This window comes from Pantherophis guttatus, chromosome 4 (assembly GCF_059756535.1).
Source record: "Pantherophis guttatus breed Tessera chromosome 4, ASM5975653v1, whole genome shotgun sequence".
Classification (NCBI taxonomy): Eukaryota; Metazoa; Chordata; class Lepidosauria; order Squamata; family Colubridae; genus Pantherophis; species Pantherophis guttatus.
The window spans coordinates 148,559,646-148,580,690 of record NC_142066.1 but is presented as its reverse complement, the minus strand read 5'-3'; the positions used below and the strand labels follow the sequence as shown (position 1 = coordinate 148,580,690).

Below are 21,045 nucleotides of genomic sequence, written 5' to 3'. Positions count from 1 at the left end.
GGGGTGAAAGAGCCACATGCGGCTCCAGAGCTGCAGGTTGCTGACCCCTGGTAAAGGTAAAGGTTCCCCTCGCACATATGTGCTAGTCGTTCTCGATTCTAGGGGGCAGTGCTCATCTCCATTTCAAAGCCGAAGAGCCAGCGCTGTCCAAAGACGTCTCCGTGTGGCCGCCATGACTAAACGCCAAAGGCACATGGAACTCTGTTACCTTCCCACCAAAGGTGGTCCTTGTTTTTCTACTTGCATTTCTGTGCTTTCGAACTACTAGGTTGGCAGAAGCTGGGACAAGTAACGCGGCACTAGGGATTCGAACCGCTGAACTGCCGACCTTTCGATCGACGAGCTCAGCATCTTAGCCACTGAGTCACCACATCCCATTTACACGCACAATAGGAATAGAAATAAAATAAGGCAATTTTTTAGACTCAGACTATCTTCTGGATGTATCTGAGCCTATATTTCCTAAATTGCCCATCACTGAGGAATTAGAGCTCCAAGTTATCTGACGACAGTAGGTTGGACACAGCGTTATTTAATGGCTCTTTCAACTCCACTTGGCCCCAGAGACAACACCTCTGACCCCTGGGAGAGAGAGGGAGATTCTGCCTGGCAGGCCTTGTTTGCAGGGTTAGCTGGCAGAAAGCTGCCTTTAGGGCCCAGCTGTGGCTGTATCAAGATAAGGACCTTTATTCCCCTCCAGCTGAGTAAACCAAAATAAATGGTGCTTCTGTGGTAAATCAAAGCCCTCTGTTTATGGATGGGTAGTCCCCTCCTGAACACCCAGATCCAAGGGAAGGAGAGCCCTCCCTGGCCCCCCTTTGTCTGGTTGCACCATAAGCAAAGGCAGTTTCAGGTTAAGTGTCCCTTAAGCAAATGTGAAAGGGAAATGAATAGGCCCAGGTGGGAAGGTATATATCATGCATTAACCCTTGAGTAAACTGAGGATGTAAATGATGTTTCTCTGCAGTTTATTGCAAATCAAAGAACTGAAGTAGAGGTGAGCCTGTCATTCAGCGTGCACACGTGCACACATACAGTACACACACATACAACTTGTTGCTGAACTACAAGTCTCAGCATTTCTCATTATTATCTGCTAGGATAATAGGAATTTCTAAAAGTTCTAGAAGCCATAAATTTCCTCATCTTGGATATTAAGGCAGCGATGGGAAAGCATCTGGTCACTACCAAGTATAGGAATAGAAAAGGGAGATTTTCTTTTCACAACAGGCTACTTTCACATATCAAGATCAATAAATGAGAAAGCACAAATTGAGACTCTTGGTTGCTATTTTTCAAAAAGCTGACATGGTGATTTCCTTCTCATCACATTAAAGTGCAAACTTTTCTGAGGCAAAAGTGGAATAACAGAACAAACCATACCGATCAACTATGCTTTCTTACTTAAAATATCTTGCAACTGTTTAATATAGTTTGCAAAATCAAACTTCAGCAAATCAGCATGCATATACACCACCATTTTATTGCCTACTAAAAGTTGCAGTTAAGCTGTTATTGTCTAAAATTCAATTGCTGCCATTTTTAATTTTTAGCAACTCGTGGTAAGGGGTAAAATGACAGGAAATGAAATGTCTCACAACAGATTAATATTCACACATTAAATGTGAATCAGCCTTTCCTATATTTGCTTGGCATGCTGTGTGAAAACATTACGGGTCACTATGCAAATTCAAAAAACTGGGTTAGGTAAGCCACTTTTAAGTAAGGGAAAATGGGTTGTGTAAATAGCAGATTTTCTGAGTTTTTTTGCAAATCTGGCCAAATGCATCTTACTAAACACAGATAAACTATGGTTTAGGATGACACATAAATCCACCCATCAACTTGCCAATCCAGATTCCATTGGCCATCATGAGTAAATCAAATTTCTCAGGATCCCCTCTGCCACTGAATTGTAAGATTTGGTAATGAAAATAATGTTTCCTGGCTTCTTTGTAACTGCACATCCCCTGGAAAAGGACTGATTTTCTTCTATCAACACAACCTCTAAATGACCCCTTTTCTCCCCACATAGTTCACACACCCACAAGCCAAATAAATCTCTCTTTACACTTTTCTCAAGCAGGTTCACCGTGGGGCAGGCTGGGGGTTGTTGGTTTAGTTCCTTCATTCTGGAAACACCTGGTAAGGTGTGGAAAGATTTAGAAAGCGAAAGTGTTAAACGAGGCTGCTTGGTAGGAATTTTTCCATTTTTTTTTTTTTATAATTAGGTGCTCTGTTATGGAAAATAAATTTTAGTCTGTCCATTAAAATAAGGGTCAGAAAATGATATTTGGGCTGCCCTAGGACTCTGGAATGCTAAAAGCATTCTTCAGACATTTTGAGGAGTTTTCAAGTAATCAAAGGTCAAGAATCCAGCAACACCTCTTTTAATTAACACATTTTATTAAATGAAAGTGTTCATGAGCTGCAGTTCATGAGATACATGGAGTGGCTAAATGGATGTGGGATTTTTACATTGGGAAGATGTGTGTGGGGGAGAATGGAAGACAGACTAGTTATGCATATGCAAGAGTGTTTTTTTTTTAAGTAGTTAGGGATAAGTTATGTTTAATTTCTTGTCACAACAGAGGCTGCTTGCACATTTCTTTTTAAGCCCTCTTAATGAGTATACACAATCCACCATTTTTGGTTTAATAGTATTTGCAAGTCAAGAAAGGTGCTATAGGACACCTGATTAGGAGCTATCAAGGAGTAACCTGCTGTTCCTTCTACAAGTTTGCAAGAGATCAAAGGCAATTAAAAAAATACAATTTACCCATGAAAATTTGCAGGCCACGTTTTTCTTTACAGCAATAAATAATAATTCCCTACATTAAAGAGCATTGTGCTTTAACTAAATCAACATTCTTGTTTGTGGGGAGGGTTGTATTTTAACATTTTATTTGTGTATCTGCTATGCACATTTTCCAGTTTGTATTCCTAAGGTTCTCTATTAAAATGAATAATTTGCAAATCAGCGCAAGAGCTGAATGTTATCCAATGTTACCTGGGATGAGCTGGGTTATCAAACCATGTAGTAAGGCTGTATCGCTATTATCCTTTTCATCTTTCCTATTACCTGTTCCTTTAGCATCCTATGACTTTGTTGTTTGTATCTTATGATTTAGGTTGATTGCTTTTATTTAGCATCCTATGGCTATCACTGAGCGTTGTATGTAATGATTCATGATGATTCTATTTTATGAATATGATCATGATTTTTCACTTGTTGCTTGTATGTACACTGAGAGTTTATGCACCGGGGACAAAATCCAATCCCACTTGCCCAATAACAAATTGCATTCTATTCTATTTTATTCTATTTATATTCATCCCCTTTTTGGGCCATCTAAATACTTAGAGCCTGATGGTTTGTAATAATCATTTCATAGACAAAATGGGACAGATACTTCTCTGTTGTAGCTTTCCTCCTAGCTCGTTTCATTAATACTATTTGAGTATTCTTTCCTGGATAATCTAATCAATTATATGTTAAATTGTCTTCCTTGTAATCCAACTGTTCTAGCAGTGGCAAGTTTTTAACTGGTGTCATTAGGACAAGGAAGCAAATTCGATTAAATTTATCTAAGAGTATTGAAGGTTATGATGAAAGAATCTGATATAAATGAGGATATTTTGAAATAATTCTGTTCAGTGATGGGATCCTGCCGGTTTAACAACCAGTTCGGTGATAACACACATTGCACGCGCACGCACATGAGGCACGCTGCGCACGCATGTACAGTTTTATGAAGACTTACCTTCCACGTTACTGGGGGAATCACACAGCTGAGGCACAGCAATCCGCTCTGCCGCATGAATCAGCTGAGAAGATATAGGTCAGTAAATCGCAGGGTGGGGCGGGCTCTACCTGATCGTCAGAGTGAACTGGTACACTCCCAGCTGATCATTGGAGCTACCGGTTCACTCAAACCGGTCTGAACCAGTAGAATCCCACCCCTGATTCTGTTGCTTCGTAATGGTCTTGTAAACAAACTATTGACTGAGAGCACAACCTGATAGAAGGCAAGGCCCTCTGAGTTCAATTGACTTAAATATTACCCACCCCTTTGCAAATGTAGAGATTTTTTTTTACTAACTTTGTAAAGTAAGAGAAAGGGAAACTTTTCCTTTACATCTAGCTGTTTCCCCAGGTCAACCCCAAATCCATATTTATGCTGTCTTATTTTATTCTACTTATTTATTTATTTATTAAATTTATATTCTGCCCATCTTACCGATAAGGTGACCATGGATGGCTTATAGACATTATTTAAAAAAAGAGAGAGGCATAAAACATTAAATAGATAAGTACGAGGACAATTCAAATTAAGAAGAGATACATAAGAAACTAAAACAAGGAGATAGATGCCACAGGGATGAGATTTTCTTCTTAACCCATCAACCACGCTTTGAGAGAGGATGCTTCCCTGGGGTCTTAAGACAAAATAAGACAACCTGGGCTTTAATGCCCTTCTGGAAAGCCAAAAATTTACAACAGTTTTCATCCCCAGTGGTAGAATGTTCCATAGGATGGGCATCACAATGAAAGAGGCTCTTCTTGACCCTGCCAGATGGAATTCCATAGCTGATGGGATCCACTGCAGACCCTTTCCAGTGGAGCAAGTAGGGCAGACTGGTCCCGTTGAGTTATTTTGGTTTAGGTTATTTAATCTGTCTTGATTGAAGCATAAGCCTCACTAGAAAGCACTTTCTTCTGAATCAGGCAGCGGCTCTCAAGAGATGGTTCCTTTTCTTTTGAAATATTTTTCCAGAATTCCCACCCATTTCAGTTAACCTGTCAGCAAGTCTTGCTCTCTCATTTCCAGCAGACAGATTTTCAGAGCCCTGGCCTTTAATTTCCCCCACTTGGCCACTAACAGCTCAGTTGCTTCCTTCACGTCAAGGGCGTGGACTGAGGAAGAGAGGAACACACACAAAAAAGTCAAAATGGAACTTCTAGCTATGTCTATGGAGATTCTTAGTCATCCAGGTCACAGTTGTCCCAAAGGTGCTTTTTCAAAAGGCAACGGGACTTTCTGATTGTTCCTTGAAGGTGTTTCGTTTCTCCTCCAACAAGCTTCTTCAGTTCTGAAGAGGCTTCTTGGATGAGGAGTGAAATGCTTTCAAGGAAAAACCAGAAAGTCCCGTTGCCTCTTGAAAAAGCACCTTTGGGACTACTAGTTATAATCTGGAGAACTCTTGAGTTACCAGAATATTCTTTTGGAATGGGCAATCAAAAAAACTGTAATAAAATAAATGAACTGCATGTCTTCTTGAAGTTGCCCACCATGCTTTTCTCCTTCAAGAATTTGTTTCTGGCCATTTCTCTGACCTACATTTTTGTAGGAAGAAAAGTCTTTCCAATTTGATTCAACTCCAAATGTATCTTATTGTGAAATCAATGGAAGGTGATTGGGGTGTTCATACTACATCTTACGGGGCAAGTAGACACAATATTTTTCTCAATATAGTTTCTCTCTCCTCTCCAATAGTGAAACAAGAAATATTATCCTCCAAATTCTTCCCTTTTATGGAGTTATGGAAAGGAGTTGGCCAACTCAATGATCTACCTTGCTGGAAAAGGCACAAACCCAGTTGTTTTGAATTAGTAAACTTTCACAGGTTAGGTATAAAACTGTTTATTTTAAATGTAGTTAAGACAGTGGGAGATTAATAATTTAGCATGCGTAAGAGGAGGGTTTTTTTTTTTAATATAAATACAGTATATAAAAATAAAGATAATAAAGCCCTCCTAAGATTCTCTGGTGGTTCCAACCATCATTGTGTAACATTCTTAGTTTGTTTATTGTAGAATAAACAACAACATTCTCATAGCAGTTAAAGAACACCAAACCTCAGAAGGGAAAATAAGTTTCAAGTGCCATTTTCTGACCTTGTGATTCAGTCTTTGAATAATGCTTTATGTCACCATTATTGATAGAATGAAAGTGGAATAGTATAGCAGTGGCATTTGCAATGACTAGGCCTTTAATTCTTTATGACCATTGGCTGTGGCTGATAAGCTGAAAGGTTAGTGAGAAGTCTGAAGGTTATATCAGGGTATACATAACGGAACTGGCACCTTAATCCTCCCACCAAACATTGAAAAATGATGTAGCTTTGGTGTCCATTGATAGACACCAAAAGGATGTTGAAGGGCTACACAATTGATGCCCAAAGTGACAGGTAAGTTGTATCAAAGGAACTCTCTGCATTCATCCTAACGCTCACCCGTATAATAATCTTTAATGTGAGAGAAGTTAATTCTTCTGGGACAGATTATCGGCCAGAATTTTGGAAAGGTTATTAGGCCATAGCTGCTTGGGAATCAGTGCACAACTGAAAAACTACTGCCAAGTTTGGAGTGCCCTACCTGGGCTTGTGCTCTCCAAATGCACTGGACATTTGGAGAGCACCAGCTAGACTAGAAATTTGGGAAGTTGAAATCCAAGGCACCTAGAGGAGCAGCACTAGAAAAGTTGCCTTGGCAGCAAGGACCAGAGCATCAGAAGGTCTGGTCCTTCCTGGAATCCCAGGTAGGAAGGGGGCAGCCAGTGTGGCAAGCCCCCAATGTTTAAGGAGTCTGAGCCTGGGGCAGCTGTGGGTTGGCTCCCACATGTCTGTTCTGGGGCTGCCTCCCATCATCATCATCCTTATCAGAACAGTCAGGGGAGGTGTAGGGACAGCAATGTCTAGAAATTTGCTCCCCTTCCTCCTCCTCCCCCTCTTCTTCTTCTGGCTCACTATCTCTGAGTCCCCGCAGGCGGCGACCCACGTTGCTCTTTTCAGCCACGCCTGGCAGCACCTGCCCCTCCTCTGCCCCCTTGTCTTGCTCAGCATTTCCACCCTTCTGTTTCTCAGCTTCTTGGACTGCCTGTTCCTTGGCCTTCTTGCTCCGTTTCCACTTCATGCGTCGGTTCTGAAACCAGATCTTCACCTACAGGAGGGAGGGGAAACAAACTGGGCTCATACATGATTAAGGACATGGTTTCTTCTATCATGGCTGAGTGAGTAAACTATAGAGGCTCGGATCTAATAATCTGGTTTGGTTTAGGCTGGCATCACATGGGTTCCACCAGGAGTGGAATGATAGTTTGCCCGTTGATATTTTATTTCATTATTTATTTGTTAAATTTATTTGCATTCTACCTCGCTATGGGGCTACTCTGGTTCATGTGCAATACTTGCATTCAGAGTGAGGATACATCAAAGCAGCATTTACCTTACGACTTTACCACACTTGTATGATCAGTTTGACTTTGGTGCAGCTGTTCTGTGTGCTGGATGAACCAGTTTTAGATTTGCAATCAGAATTTGACCAAGGAAAGCATTTTAAAAGGAAAGAATCAAACCAAGGATAATTGGATGCCAAGCTTTAGATGGGATTGTCTCTGGGCTCATGCCTTGCTCTAAACCATGGTTGTTTTCATTTGGGTTTCTAGAACAAGGTGTTGTTACTTGATTTAAACTAATTAATAACTGTGAAATCCTTGGTGTTCTTTAAGCCGGTTGATTGACAATGATATTACCTAGTTGGGTAATGAAATATCTCCAAACAACCAACCAAGCTCAGAAAACAGCAAGAATTCCACAATTCAACCCTGAGCTATAGATCTTCTCTTCAGTTGGAACAAGCTACAAACATGATTTAGAAAGGACAATGCCTCAGTTCACACATTCTGCTAGGTTGTAGGATGCTTTACTGAAATTTGTGAGCCCAGTTTTGCTAATGCTAAAACCAATTACTGAAGTCACTGCAGGTTGGGATGTTGGCTGTAGCTGATAGAATTTTCTATTTCTATTTTTCAGTTTCCTGCTCTAAATTTTGTAAATCATATGACAGGACAATCAGACCTCTCCCATAAGGTAGATATGAAGTTCCTCCTGGGTGTGTATGTGTGTGTATTCTCTCAAACTGGTTAAATTTAAGCAATTTATTCTCCATAACTTAATTCAAATACTTTGCCCTTTCTTCCTTCTGTTTAGATTCCACTTACCCCCAAGAATTGAAATGTAACACCTATGCTCCCCTTTCCATTTTTAAAATGCACACAGCAGTCCAGATGTGCTTCCTGTCTATTTTCCTTCCACTCCATTTTGTCTCCCCTTAGTCATGTTTTGTTTGCTTACCTTGTTTAGAATGGGTTTTATGGTGGGAGCCAGAAAGTGGTAAATTGTGTGTGAACATTTAAAGAAATCAGCTGTGGAAAGATTGCCCAGCAAGAAAGCTAAAATCAGGCACATTTAATTAATCAGAGATTGGCAGTTATGTTTACATACTATCTGAATATCTCAGAACCAGAAAGGACATTTCAGCTTCTGGGAAGTTTGCAAAGGAGAAGGAAACGACAGAACTAGACAAGTGAAAGGGTCTTATGTTCTTTAAAAATAAACACCAAAACAGTGTGGTGAGAAAAGCTTGTGATGTGGTGTGGAACAAAGTAGATTGTTCTGATGAACTTGGAAAGAAAAGTTTGGGTTCAGGTCCTTGGTTTCTTCCATGATGCCAGTTGGATAACCTTCTCATAAACATACCACTCCATGGGATGTTTATGCTGTAGCCTGTTTCTGCTTATGCTGAGTAGCATGAGAGTTGTTGCTTAAAGCTGCCTCCCTTATTGCTACCTTCTAGTTTGAAGTTAGCCATCAAAGCTTGCAAGATTCTGGAAGCTGCCTTGAACAAGGCAAAGTAATGAAGTTTTAAATCGATTAATTTTATGTCACTCTTCTGATTCATCCTGTGCTTTATTTATTTATTTATTTATTTGCTAAACACACAAAACTTATGTAAAGAGACATCTCTGTGATCTCAGGCCATTGTGTCTGTTTAAGCACCCTTCTTCGTAGCTTCGCCCAATTTCAATATTAATATAATTATTTTCTCCACTTTTTACTTTGACTATTGAAACCAATGGCTCAGCCACCAAGAATCTCTGCAGGAGATTCCAATGCCTTTTGGAGTTTTCTTTTAAAGAAATTGTTTGATTAGGTTATGAATGAAAAACATGATTTCCTTTCTCATTTCCAAGGCTGAAGTAGGTTGGGAAGTACTCACGTAGACACCACCGTCCCTCACAAAGCCTTAAGGACGGATTCTTCTAAAAGCTCAGCACCCTACAACGCGAAGGATGCCGAGTTACCTGGGCGGTGGCGCCCCTTCCCAACCCTCCTCCGACGCATCCACACTCACCTGCGTCTCGGTGAGCATGAGTGAGGTAGCCACCTCGAAGCGCTTCGGGCGGGACAGGTACTTGTTGAGCTTGAACTGGTGCTCCAACTCCAGCAGCTGCTGGCTGGTGAACGCAGTGCGGGGCCGCCGGCATTTGCCCAAAAGGTTGGACTGAGCTTGGGCTGCGGGAGAGAGTCAGAAACGGAAAGGGGGCGTAAGTCACGGCAGGCTTTGAGGCGCTGCGCCGTTAGAGGGCGCTGCATTCTCGCTTCTGCTGCGGCAGCGGAAGCGAAATAAGAGAGGAGCTGAGTTGGTTGGGGGGAAAAAAACCAGCTGGGCGAAAATCTATTCTGGGCAACGAGGAGTTCTTTAAGGTTTCCCCAGTCCTAAACAAACTTAAGAGGACATATTTTCCTTGCTCTGACCGTCGTATTTTGATTGTCGGGGCAGCGGCTTCGCCTTTGAGGTCGCGCAAAACTCGGGGCACTGAAGTCGTTGCTAGTTCAGCCAAGACCAGGAGAGCTGTGAGAACCTAACGAGGCTTCGGATTCACACGGTGGGCTGCCTTGCCTGCCTATCCCAACGCTGTGCATCCTTAACGACTTCCTCCTCTCCCTACCCCGGCTGGTAAGAGTTCCGCCATCCATCCATTGGCATCGAATTCGTGTCCAGTTTTAAAAAAAACAAAAACTGGAGAATGTAGGGGAGAAAACAGGTTTACTCAATCCGGTGAACTTTTCCTACTTGAAAAAGGACTCTCCCCCACAGACAATTGAGATCTCCGCTTGTCTCCAAATCAACCTTTCGCCAAGGAGCGCCAGGGGCTGGGACCGTCCAGTGAGGCCTCACTAGCAAAGCCTCAGCCCCACACGCTCCGCGGAGAACGGCCTCCCGCTGAAGGTGCGCGGGGCTGCCTTGCGCTTCAAGCCGAGGAGGCGAAGGCGGGCTGGGTTAGAAGGAGAACTGGCGAAAATCTGGACCACCGCCAGAAGGAAAGGAAGGGAGGGCTTTCGCCTCTCTTGGCTCTGCCTGGAGCCCTGCAGACTTGATGTAGTGGTCGCCCAAGAGAGATTATTACTGCAAATCCTATGGATGCCTAAAGGGATTTAGGATGGATCAAAAATTCCAACGGTTTCCTTCTCGCCTTAGATTCGAAAGAAGGAAATTGGACTTCTTTTTTCTAATTGGGATTTCGGAGATGCGGATCGAAGTTGGAAGCTGTAGAAGAGGAATCTGATCTCTTTCATTGCCAGGGCGCCCAAAAATATAAAATAAAATTGGTCCCCCTGAATCACGATGTAATTCAAAAGCAACTCCGAGTTCCTTGCCAGCTTTCCGAACTCCTTTCCCTTCGGACAAAAAAGAGGGAGGGGGGGAGAAAGGCTGAGTGCCGTCCCCAGGAGGGGAAGCAACCAACAAAATATAAGTGCCACCTCCCCACTCAAGAAGCTAAATCAAACCAACGAACTTCCCAAATCCGCCTCTTTAGGCAGTTCTCTCCGCGTGCAGCACCATCTCGGCAACTGCCCCGCCCGGAACCCCCTTCCAATCTCGCTACCGCCCTGGCCGTCTCTTTGGAGAGAGACTTAAGGCTGCAGGAGATGCACCCGCCTCTCCCAAGCTTCGTTCCTTCTCGGCTTCCTCGCGAGCAGGAAATGTGACTCTCTTCTCAGAGGCCGGGCTGAAGGTGTGTTCCTCGGCGAGCATCTCTGTCATCCGAGGCAAAGGGGCCCAGCGAGCTGGCGGGAAAATCGGAGCTAGTTTTCAATTAATTCCTTGGGCTGGGGGCGGGGAGAACTCCGTTTGGGGAAAGACCCGAGCCAAGCCTGCCAAAGAAAATCTCAGCTAGCAGAAGGCAAGGAACGGTGGGGCAGATTCCGCTCGCTGCTCCCTGCTTTTTCAGGGGAACAGAGAATTAATTCAACTACGCTCAAGCGACCCTCGCCGCCTTCGGCGTCCTTTATTGTAAAGACCCCGAAAGGGGCTTTGAAATAAAAATGCCGCTGAGTTGCCTTAACCCACCGGAGAGTCATTGGCATAATTGTGATGAGGGTCGACAAACCTAAAAAAATTATTGAAAATGAACGTTTCGCCCATGGGAACGACTGCTAAGAGTCGAATCTCAGATTCGAATCTTAAAGTGGGATCCAAGGGAGAGTATTCTTGCCCGATTTAAGGCCCACTGATTTCGTTCAAAATAGATTTCAGCAATCGCTGAATTCAGGGTGAAACGAATTGGTCCCTTATTAACATCCTTGCCTCCTGCTAGCCGGTTGAAGAGACGGGCTTTTAAAAGAATAAAAGTGGGGGGGAAAAAGTCCTAAATCTAGATTTACTAAGAAGAAACATTTTTACGTTTATGATATTTTAAACATTATCTTGAACTCTTCCAAGATTTCTACGGAACTCTGAGCCAGGCGGGGAGGAAATCTGTCACCTCCTTTGATGCTCCCCCCACCCCCACCCCGTCTCCCAAAAGGTCCCATTTATAAAGATAGGGACAATCTGGGGGAATTAGTCTTACCTCCTGGGAATTTTTCAGTCCAATTAAAATATGTCAGGAGGGAAGCTCCTCGAGAAATCTGTATTTACTAATATTTTAAAGAGATATCAAGAAAAGCAAATGAGGCCTCACTCCGACCTAGCTCTATATACAGAGAAAAATTAATTGTGAAATTAATACGTGTTATCTTAGATATATTATTAGGAAAAAAAAATCTGTAATTGACTGATTTAAACCTCGGCTTTCAACGTTTACTACAGAAATCCGCGTTTCCGAATCCAGCCCAATTGCAGCGCTCCGATGTATCTCCGGTTCCACGGACGGCTCACCGAAGAAAAATCGATTGACCACCAGAGTAGTAGTGGTTGTAAATGTCGAATAGGTACCAATCATCCCGGAAGTGCCTAGTCAAAAGATCAAAACCCCCGATGCTCACTAAATCTTCTCTCCCCCTACTTTGCTTCCTGGGGGGTGGGGGGGATGGGAGAAGAAAGGGGTGTAGCAAATAATATCTGGCAAATAATAATTAAACAATTTAAATAATAAAAATAACAAAGCAAATAATAATATATAAAGGCTCGCCTCTTCCGTCATTACTGTACAAGGAGCTTTGGGGGTGGGGGGCAAATTTGCCTTTCGGGTTCACCGAGTTCACCGCCGAGCTCTGACCGGCACTTCCACTACAACCCCCACCATTCCCAGCCGCCCCAATCCGTGCCCCTCCCCAGGCTGGGGACTACATCTCCCATCACGCCAGTGAAAGTGGCAGCCCAGCCCACGTGGAAGGCAAACAATTGAAGGTAGTTCTGGGGGTGGGGCGGAGCGAAGGGTGATTATAGCACCCCGTGCGAAGGAGCCGGTAGAGAGCTCTGGCGAATGCAGTGGGGGGGGGGGCGTGGGGGGAGGGGGACGGTCGGACAGGAGAGAGGCAAGCTCAGGCAGGGCATAGCGATTTTAGACCGCAGCTCCAGGCTGCTCAGCAGAGGAACTGATGCACGCGCGAAAGACAAAAATGCCCCTCCCGCGTACACACCCAACAAGCGCCCGGCATCCAGCATTGCCAGCAAGGTTTAGCGCGCTCAAGGACCTGCCTTGGCAAGAAGCGCGGCTCTTGGGCTCTTTTTTCCCCAGATTCCGGGATATACCACCCAGGCCAGGAGGCTCCATCCTGCAGCCTTTCCGAGCTCAGGATCCCAAATCCGTTGGGAAGACTACAGTTCCCAGCAGTCTCACTGACCCCCCCACCCCACCCACCGCGCCCCCGGGGAAGCCCGCCAAGCCACCCAGCGCTGGCTAGAGAGACTGGAGGTTCCCCAGAGTCCTCACGCCATACTCACAGTTAAAGTCGGGCATTTTGGGCAAGATCATCCCGGCGGTGGAGGCCCGCAGCCACTGGTCCAGCTGGAAGGTGCCGGCGCCGAGCTTGAGAGAGTCGGCAGCCGGGTGCGAAGCCTGCACCTGGGAGTAGGAATAGGAGAGGGCTGTGTGCTGAGACGCCAGCGCGGCCGCCGCCGCCGGGTACCCGTACATGGGGTGCCCATAAAGGGCCGCCTGGGGGTGCAGCCCCGCGCCGCCTTGAAGCCCCAGAGCGGCGTGGGGGTGGGGGTGGGCGTGCGGGTGCTGGTGCTGGTGGGGACCACCCGCGGCCGCGCCACCCGTCAGGAAGCCGGGCTTGGCCACCAAGCCGCAGTGCCCGCTGAGGATACAGGGCGGCGATGGGCTCTCGGTGCGCAGGCATTCGGATGATGAGCTCGTGTGACCCTCGGCTGAGGAGGGCGGGCTGCAGCTGGAACTGGAGCTGCTGCTGGTGTTGCCGGGCCCTCCGGACAGAGAGGTGACCAAGGCCAGCGGAGAGGTCTGAGCCGTCGAGGCTACCGCCGGCTTCGGAGAATCCACCGCCAGCAGCGCGTCGATACGGAAATTCTTGGACTTCTCCATAGGCTCCAGATTCACGACGGGCGCTTCTCCGGCTCACAAGACGCAGGTGATCCCCACGCACGTCTCGAACAGCCCGGAGGGTGAAGATCCGACGGTCGCTCCGCAGCCCTCCGGCGCTCCTTCTACAAACGGGGTGGCAGCTCCGCGTTCCGCAGTCGAAGAAATCCTCGGGCTGGCCGGGATGCAGGACAGCCGCTCTCGATCGCCGCACGAGTCACTGAGACACCTCCGCTACGGATTCAGAAGCCTTGAAGATTCAGACGGGATCCCATTGGTCTACCGGGGATGGGCGGACCCGATTGGTGGCCGGAGCTGGGCTCTAGAGCAGCCCATTGGCCGCGGCTCACACCTGTCATCGCTGGCACCTTCTGGCCCTGCCCAAGGGAAATGGCTTCCTTCTCCCTTCCAAAGCCTGGGGGCTACTTACTTTGGGGTGAAAGGGATTTGAGATTTTGTTTGACGGCAGGTTGGTAAGAAACGGTCTAAATAAAGGCTTCTATATTTAGGTAGCGCCCAAACACTTGTGCGTGAACAGAGAAAGTTCAGCCCAACTGTTATCTCTATCCCAATATAATAAAAGACTGTAAATTGTCAAGAGGGATCAGGGATAAACTGCTGAGCCTTTTCTACATGTTTGCAATGGTGACAGCATCTCGGATCACTAAAATTAACATTTCCAGTTGAGAACCTGATGAGAATGCACGAAGACTGGTTTTCTGGAGGCTGCCCGCGCGCTCAGTTCAAAATTGCCCTCTTTCCGCTCCAAAACCTTCTTTGCACCACACGAGGCAAGGTGATCGTAACATCCCGAGAGTACTTTAGGATTCAACGAAGCGAATTGGGCAAGGATCGGGGAAATGTTTGCCTGGGACATTTTGCAAATACAGCTCTCCTCCGTATTTCCTCCAGAGGCGAGGGTATGGGGGTGGGGGGGTGGGGGTTAGCAAGAGGAAAGGGAGAATTTGTATTATGAACATATAAATGCTGGGCGATGTGTTTGAGTTCCCCACCCCTCTCTTGCTGTTTTCTCCCCCCCTCCCCCAGCTCCAACAAATGAGCGAGGCAGAGGGGTCCTTTGGGCTAAAGCTGATGGTCGTGCTATCTGGCAAGTGGCCGGGACTTCGGCATACCCCGCCCCGCGAGCTGCAGTTTGGACGGAGGTAGGGGGGCGCGGAAGTTTTTTTTGTTTTGTTTTTAATTTGATTTATATGCCGCCCTTCTCCGGAGACTCAGGGCGGCTTACAATGCGCTAAGCAATAGCCTTCATACTTTTGTATATTTATACAAAGTCAGCTTGTTGCCCCCACAAACTGGGTCCTCAATTTACCCACCTTAGAAAGGATGGAAGGCTGAGTCAACCTTGAGCCTTGGAGAGATTCGAACCAGCAGAAATTGCAGACAGCTGGATGTTAATTACAATGCATTAGTCTGCTGAGCTATCCAGGCTCCTGGATACCTCAATTCGTCTGGAAAGTGGCGCGAAGGCCCAAGCAAAACTTCCAAAGGGTAAAAGAGGAAGGGGAGCGAAGGAAAAGGGGCGCTGCTCCCCAACAAGGGCCGGACTCGGTAAAAGAAGCGCTTGGCTCGCTCTGATTCTTATCCGAGACAATCCGGCCACCAAGCTAACTCGGGAGAAAGAGCCGCTCATTTCAAGGAGGCTCCGCTCACCTCCCTTAAGCTGCAACCCTTCCGAGATTTCTCTTTCTACTCCTTTGAAACTGCCGCCCAGCCTGAGGCACTTCGGACCTGGCCAGCTCCGTTTCCTGCGGAAAAGGCAGCTTTTGCAACGCGCCCTGCTCTGCTTTACAAACTCTGGGAACCCAAAGGCGCTGATCGATCGATCGATCGTTCGACCGGGTGATGTTCCCGAGGAAAGCAGAACCGCCTGCAAAAATTAGTTTCCGCGAGAAGCTGCAGCGATTTGGCTCTTTTCCCCGGCCTTTTGAGGCGCCGCATTTCGCTCCGACTGACCAGGCCGTGAGATCACAGGAGAAGTTTTCGCTTTTGAAAGCCCCGCGGTTGCAGTAGCAGGAGAGAAAAACTCAGTCGCTGCTGGCAAGTCGGACCGCGGTCAGGAGGAACGAAAGCGGCGCCCCGGACTCTTTGCTGCCGCAGCCAAGCCGGGTAGTAAAAGTTTCTTCCCAGTTCGTTTCCCTTTGGCAGTTCTGGAGTGTCTGTCTGTGTGTGTGTGTGTGTGTGTGTGTGTGTCTGGGACCCTCAACAGTTGGGGAGGTCAAAAAAAAAAAGCTGCGCAGAAGATGAAAGAAGCAGCCAAGTTGAGACGGAAGAAGGAAGAGGAGGGGGAATGTCAAGGTCGTTTTGGACTGAGGTCCTTCCCACACAATCCGCGAGAATCAAGCGAACTGACCTCTCAGTAACCCAGTCTCCCTACCCGAATCCCCGGGGAATCAAGCGCAACTGAGTCGCGTGACAACATGCAACGTTTGCTCCCATTGCATGATTCCAGACAATGCAAAGAGGATATGTGAGTACCGTGCGGACAAAGCGTGTGAACTCGCCGACACGAGTTCAGAAAACGAGGCAATGAACGGCAGGAATCAGGCCGTGTGAAGCGGCCGTAGAAGCTTGTGAAGCGGTCCTTGCTACGTTTCCGAGGGCCCCGTTAGTTGCAGTCTGTGACACGGAGATCACTGCAGACCCTTTGTCCCATCGCCGCCTCTAGGTTCCCTTTCCGACGACCCCGTTCGTAGATCTGAGTTTTAAAGTCTCAGAGTCAGCCACTTTCAAGACGGCCCAAGAAGGCCTTTTTCCCCTTCTGGCTAAGACCCCACGCCCGCCCGGGAAGCGGAGGAGGAGGAGGAGGAGGTAAGGGACAGATCATCACGGAGAAAATCTCTCAATGTGGCCGCGAAGAGTGGAGGACAATTTGGCGGCACATAAATCTGTAGTTTTTCAGAGATCAGCTTTGTCACGCATCTCAAATACGCCATTCCACCATTGTATTCTGTGCGTTTGAAAGAGGATGAGCGCAGCGTTATTGAACTCCACGTGCCCTTGCCTTCCACGAACCCGACGCCCACAACACCTCACCCCAGTTGCATGGGATAGGAACTCCCACAGGCATTGATCCTCTGCTCAGGGATTGTGAAAGCCACACAGGGAGGCCACCAAAGGTAGGATAATGGTGACCTCTTTAATTCTTTCAATTCGCTTCCCCACCCCCACCCCAACTGGCAGGCCCCATCTCCAACTTATGTATCCCTTGATCCTTGGCAGCAGGACATTTCAATGAGTTCCTAGTTGTGGATTGTGGGAAGAATATTCCAACCAACAATAAAGGAGGACAACTGCCAATGATACCACTCAATAGGAAACCTGACAACCTAAGAAAAATAAATTGCCCTCCTTACATCCTTTAAGAAAATGGTAAAGAGATGTCAGGCTGGGCTTTGGAAACCCCAGTCTGGGAGAAGTCTCTAAAGGCGAGTTTTTCTTAACCTTTAAAGAGTGTGGACTTCCATTCTCAGAATTCCCTAACCAGCCATGCTGTCTGGGGAATTCTGAAGTTCACATTCTTAAAGTTGCTAAAGTTGAGAAACATTCCCCTAAGTTAACGCAACCTATCTTATAGTGCTGCTGTTTCTAGGATGATCTCTGCTGAGCTCCTAGATGCAAAAACCACTTGAACTGATTGTAAAAATTACAAAGGAAACTGGGAGGACAAGAGCTGAATATACTGATGCAAACTGGAACTGTATACAGTGAAGGCAAAAGGCAACCTCTTTCCATTGTGGATGCTGCTATCCGGAAACAATTCTCTTTCAATGATTGACTTTTTAAGTTCTAAGCAAGGAAGTTCTCTGTGCAATGTCCATACATGGCAAATAGTTTAAAATTATTTGGATCCTTAGGGTTGTACCAGAAGGTCTGAGTCAGAGGCTGGTCCTTTCATAGGGGAGAAAGTCTTAGTGGGTCCTGACTGTTCCTCTTCTGAAGAGTGTCCAGGGCTATCCCCGACTGCTTCAATGCTTCAATGGCTGTAACATGCCACTGGACAGGGGTCTGCAACCTTAAACACTCAAAGAGCCATTTGGACCAGTTTCCCACAGAAAAGAAAACACTGGGAACCACAAAACCCTTCCCGTACCTATTTCTTGAGCAGCCACAAAACTAGCATACGTAGTTTTTTTATTTTATTTTTTTTTTAATTTGATTTATATGCCACCCTTCTCTGGAGACTCAGGGCAGCTTACAATGTGCTAAGCAATAGCCTTCATCCTTTTGTATATTTATACAAAGTCAGCTTATTGCCCCCACAATCTGGGTCCTCAATTTACCTACCTTAGAAAGGATGGAAGGCTGAGTCAACCTTGAGCCTGGTGAGATTCGAACCTGCAGTAATTGCAGGCAGCTGGTCTTAATAACAGGGTGCTTTAAACCACTGTACTACCACTGTACTACTAATTCAACATTTAATTAGTTGAATTAAATGTTTTCTTTTCTTCTGAAACTTTTCTTTTCATGGATTTATCCATGGTTGGCCTACTAGGTGTTGAAAAGCTCAATAACTTGCATGCTGACAGGTGTCACACATTGGTGGTTTTGATGCATATTTTGAATGACAGGAAGCTGCAGCAGAGGGGTGAAAGAGCCATATGCGGCTCCAGAGCTGCAGGTTGCTGACCCCTGCACTGGGAGAATTGAAGTCATATCTTGAACTGGACAAGGGTCTATACTCCCAGCAAGTGGGCCTGGAATGGGAGACCCCCAGCAAACTGAGTCTGAGTCCTTCAGGAGTAGGGCGGTATATAAATCAAATAAACTAAACTAAACTAAGGGATTCAAAAAATGTTGGGAAGCTAAGAAAGATAATGTGGATGTATCCACAAAGTCAACACAGGTCAAACTTGACTTGAAGGTTTTTACTCTATACTTCAATTAATGTCATGTGGTGGGGAAACAGCACTTCCCTTCTGAATCCCATTGTATTCATCTTTAAATCCACAGATTGATGCATTGCCAATTGATTGCTAATTGATTGATTCCCAGGAATCCAGCAATTAATTACTACTGTTGGCACAACACAGTCCTGCTCATAAAAAAAAAAATGAAATCACTAGGAACAATAGAAAATAGTGGCATGGTACTCATATATATCCTCTTTTCATTGGCTGGAATCATACAATGGGCACAAATATTGTTTGTTGAAAGGATGATATTGTAAATGCTTCAATTCACATTGGTTCCTATTCCAGACCTGAAACCATACATCATAGTGTTGCCATTTAAATAAATGTAATAAACACATAACTCAAAATCCAAGGAACCATGTGGAGATCTATCTCATTTTGTGAATCAGGGTTAAGAATAACCACGTCATGGGGTTCGTGTGAGCAGGCAGTGGAGTCCAGCTCCTATCGAGCCACCAGATATGGGAAGCAGAGATCAGCCCGAGCACAAGGAGGCAGCAAACAGCTCAAGGGTCCTCTAGCCCTGTTGCCATCTAGCGGTCATCCTAGGTATTGCAGCGCGGATAGAGGAACCCTAGTGAAGCGGTGCAACGAGGGCGAGCAGGAAGGTCTTCTGTGGCCCATCGGCCCTTGTTTACAGCGAAGTGGCAATAGATAAATAACAGGCAGAGGTGCAAATTTAAGAAACTGTCCCTGGATGGGAAGCGGGCATTTTCAAAAGCAAATCTGCGAGTCTTCCTTCCAACAGGCGCAGAGAGAGGAGGACCCTTCAATGTTCCAGATGTGGTCGATCAACAACTCCCAGAGCTCGGCACGGTCCCTCCGAGGGATGCTGGGAGTCGTAGTGCGGCTACGTAGTCCAGCTTCGCTTCCCCATCTTTCTGGCAGAAGCGCAGCCATTTTACCCCGGGCGCCAGGCAAGGGAGCCGCCGGGAGGGTGGCTGAATCGTCGCCAGAGCCGTTTCCGCGGCCGGGAGGACAACAGAGGCGTCGATCGTTCCAGGCAGGCGAACCAGGGAGGGAGGGCAAGGGGACGGGCAGGAGGGTGGTCAGCTTTACTGCTTTGCTTGTTTCTAGCGAAAATAAGACAGAGCTTGCTCGCTTTCGCGTCTTTCGAGGTTCCCACGATACGCTAAACCGGTGTCTTGACTCCGGTGTCTAACCGAGAGAGGCCACGCAGTGGGTTGCCTTACCCGCAGGGCTCCCTTAGCAGGTTTCCTCAAAGATCAGTTAGTCGTGCCAACCCCGCGGGGGCCCTTTCAGCGGCCGGCCCGCTGGGCTCCAAGAGGCAACGGTTCTCTCGCTCGCCTCTCCCGCCTGGGGGTCTCTCCTTTCCCAGCGGCCGGGATCAACCCAGCGTATCGTCCGCTCTATCGGCGGGACCCTTTGGGAAGCGGTCGGTGGGGAAGCGGCTTGTTAGAACCCCCGTTCCTCTTCGGGTCATAATGTTGGAGTCGCGGCCAATTTGGGTGGGTGGGTGGGAATGTGTTTAATCCAAAACCACAAAACGCGTTGTTAGCAGCTCTAATTTTGTTGGCATCGCAAATTGGGAAAAAAAAAAGTTCTGTGGAATTTGAGTTTATCAATATTTTAGTTGTCCTTTTTAACAGCAAGGAATCTGTAGGAAACCTAGAACCTTATTTGTCCGAAAGGTGCTTTTATTTTCGGGAGGCAACTGGACTTTCTAGTTTTTCTTTGAAGACGTTTCGCTTCTCATCCAAGAAGCTTCTTCAGCTCCTTAGCACCTTATATCCTTCTTCGGCCACTTTTACTATCGGAATCTCTCTGTGAATGTACTGAGAATAATCCCCAACGCTGAGTCCATTCGCCAGCATGGCTATTGAAGTCTGGAGCTTTTATCCCTAAACCCTGAATTTTGGATTAAAATATTATTTCTTGTCATCGCAATATTTAGTTCTAATGTTTCGAAGGGTGTTCTTAATCCGCGCTTTTTCCTCCTCCCAGAAACGCGTTAGATTTTGCTGCTGCTATTGCTGTTTACCCATAAATACAAGCGAAGAAGCGGGGATTCAGCAGGTATCTTACCTTAAACTTTTGGTTGATTCTTCAGGAGACTGAAAAGGGATTGTTCTTCGGCTTTCCTGAAGCTGTTAAAGAACTTCAGGTAACAAAGTCTATGCCGGAAAAGATGGCGGTGTTAATACCTGTCTTCTCAGAAGACAAATTCTTCTGTTTGCGTTGAACTCCGGAATGCTTCACATTGGATGGTTACACACAAAGGACAGAAATACGGTTGCTGGTTCAGATGATACCTAGGTGCTTCAAGGCCAACAAGGCCGATTTTACAGAACTATTTACGGATTAAGGCACCAGACTAGAGAGCAGAAGACTACGAGTTCAAGTCCTGCTTTAGCCACGAAAGATACCTGGATGATCTTGGGCCAGTCCCTCTTTCTCAGCCCACCCAATTCACCACAAGGGATTCTTGCTATGGGTAAAATAGGAGGAGGAAGGTGTGTGAGATATGTATGTTGGAT

The 21,045-nt window shown here is 46.3% G+C and overlaps 1 protein-coding gene across 1 annotated transcript; it reads right to left on the bottom strand.

The window, feature by feature from the left end:
• Window positions 1-5,676: 5,676 nt before the first annotated feature.
• Window positions 5,677-13,616, bottom strand: MNX1 (motor neuron and pancreas homeobox 1). The gene is made up of 5 exons (XM_087894541.1): window positions 13,334-13,616; window positions 13,277-13,298; window positions 13,016-13,236; window positions 9,197-9,357; window positions 5,677-6,943 (listed from the first exon to the last, which is right to left on the bottom strand). The coding sequence occupies exons 1-5, from the start codon at window positions 13,614-13,616 to the stop codon at window positions 6,581-6,583; spliced, it is 1,050 nt and encodes a 349-aa protein (XP_087750667.1). The 3' UTR covers window positions 5,677-6,580.
• Window positions 13,617-21,045: the final 7,429 nt, after the last annotated feature.

What these genes read in the sequence shown, in the direction of transcription:
- MNX1 (XM_087894541.1), bottom strand. Translation starts at nt 13,616, where the DNA reads ATGGAGAAGTCCAAGAATTTCCGTATCGACGCGCTGCTGGCGGTGGAT. An exon ending in CAAGCCCGGCTTCCTGACGG is followed by an intron (nt 13,299 to 13,333) that starts GTGGCGCGGCCG and finishes CACCAGCACCAG; the next exon opens with CACCCGCACGCCCACCCCCA. An exon ending in CAAAATGCCCGACTTTAACT is followed by an intron (nt 9,358 to 13,015) that starts GTGAGTATGGCG and finishes TCTCTCCCGCAG; the next exon opens with CCCAAGCTCAGTCCAACCTT.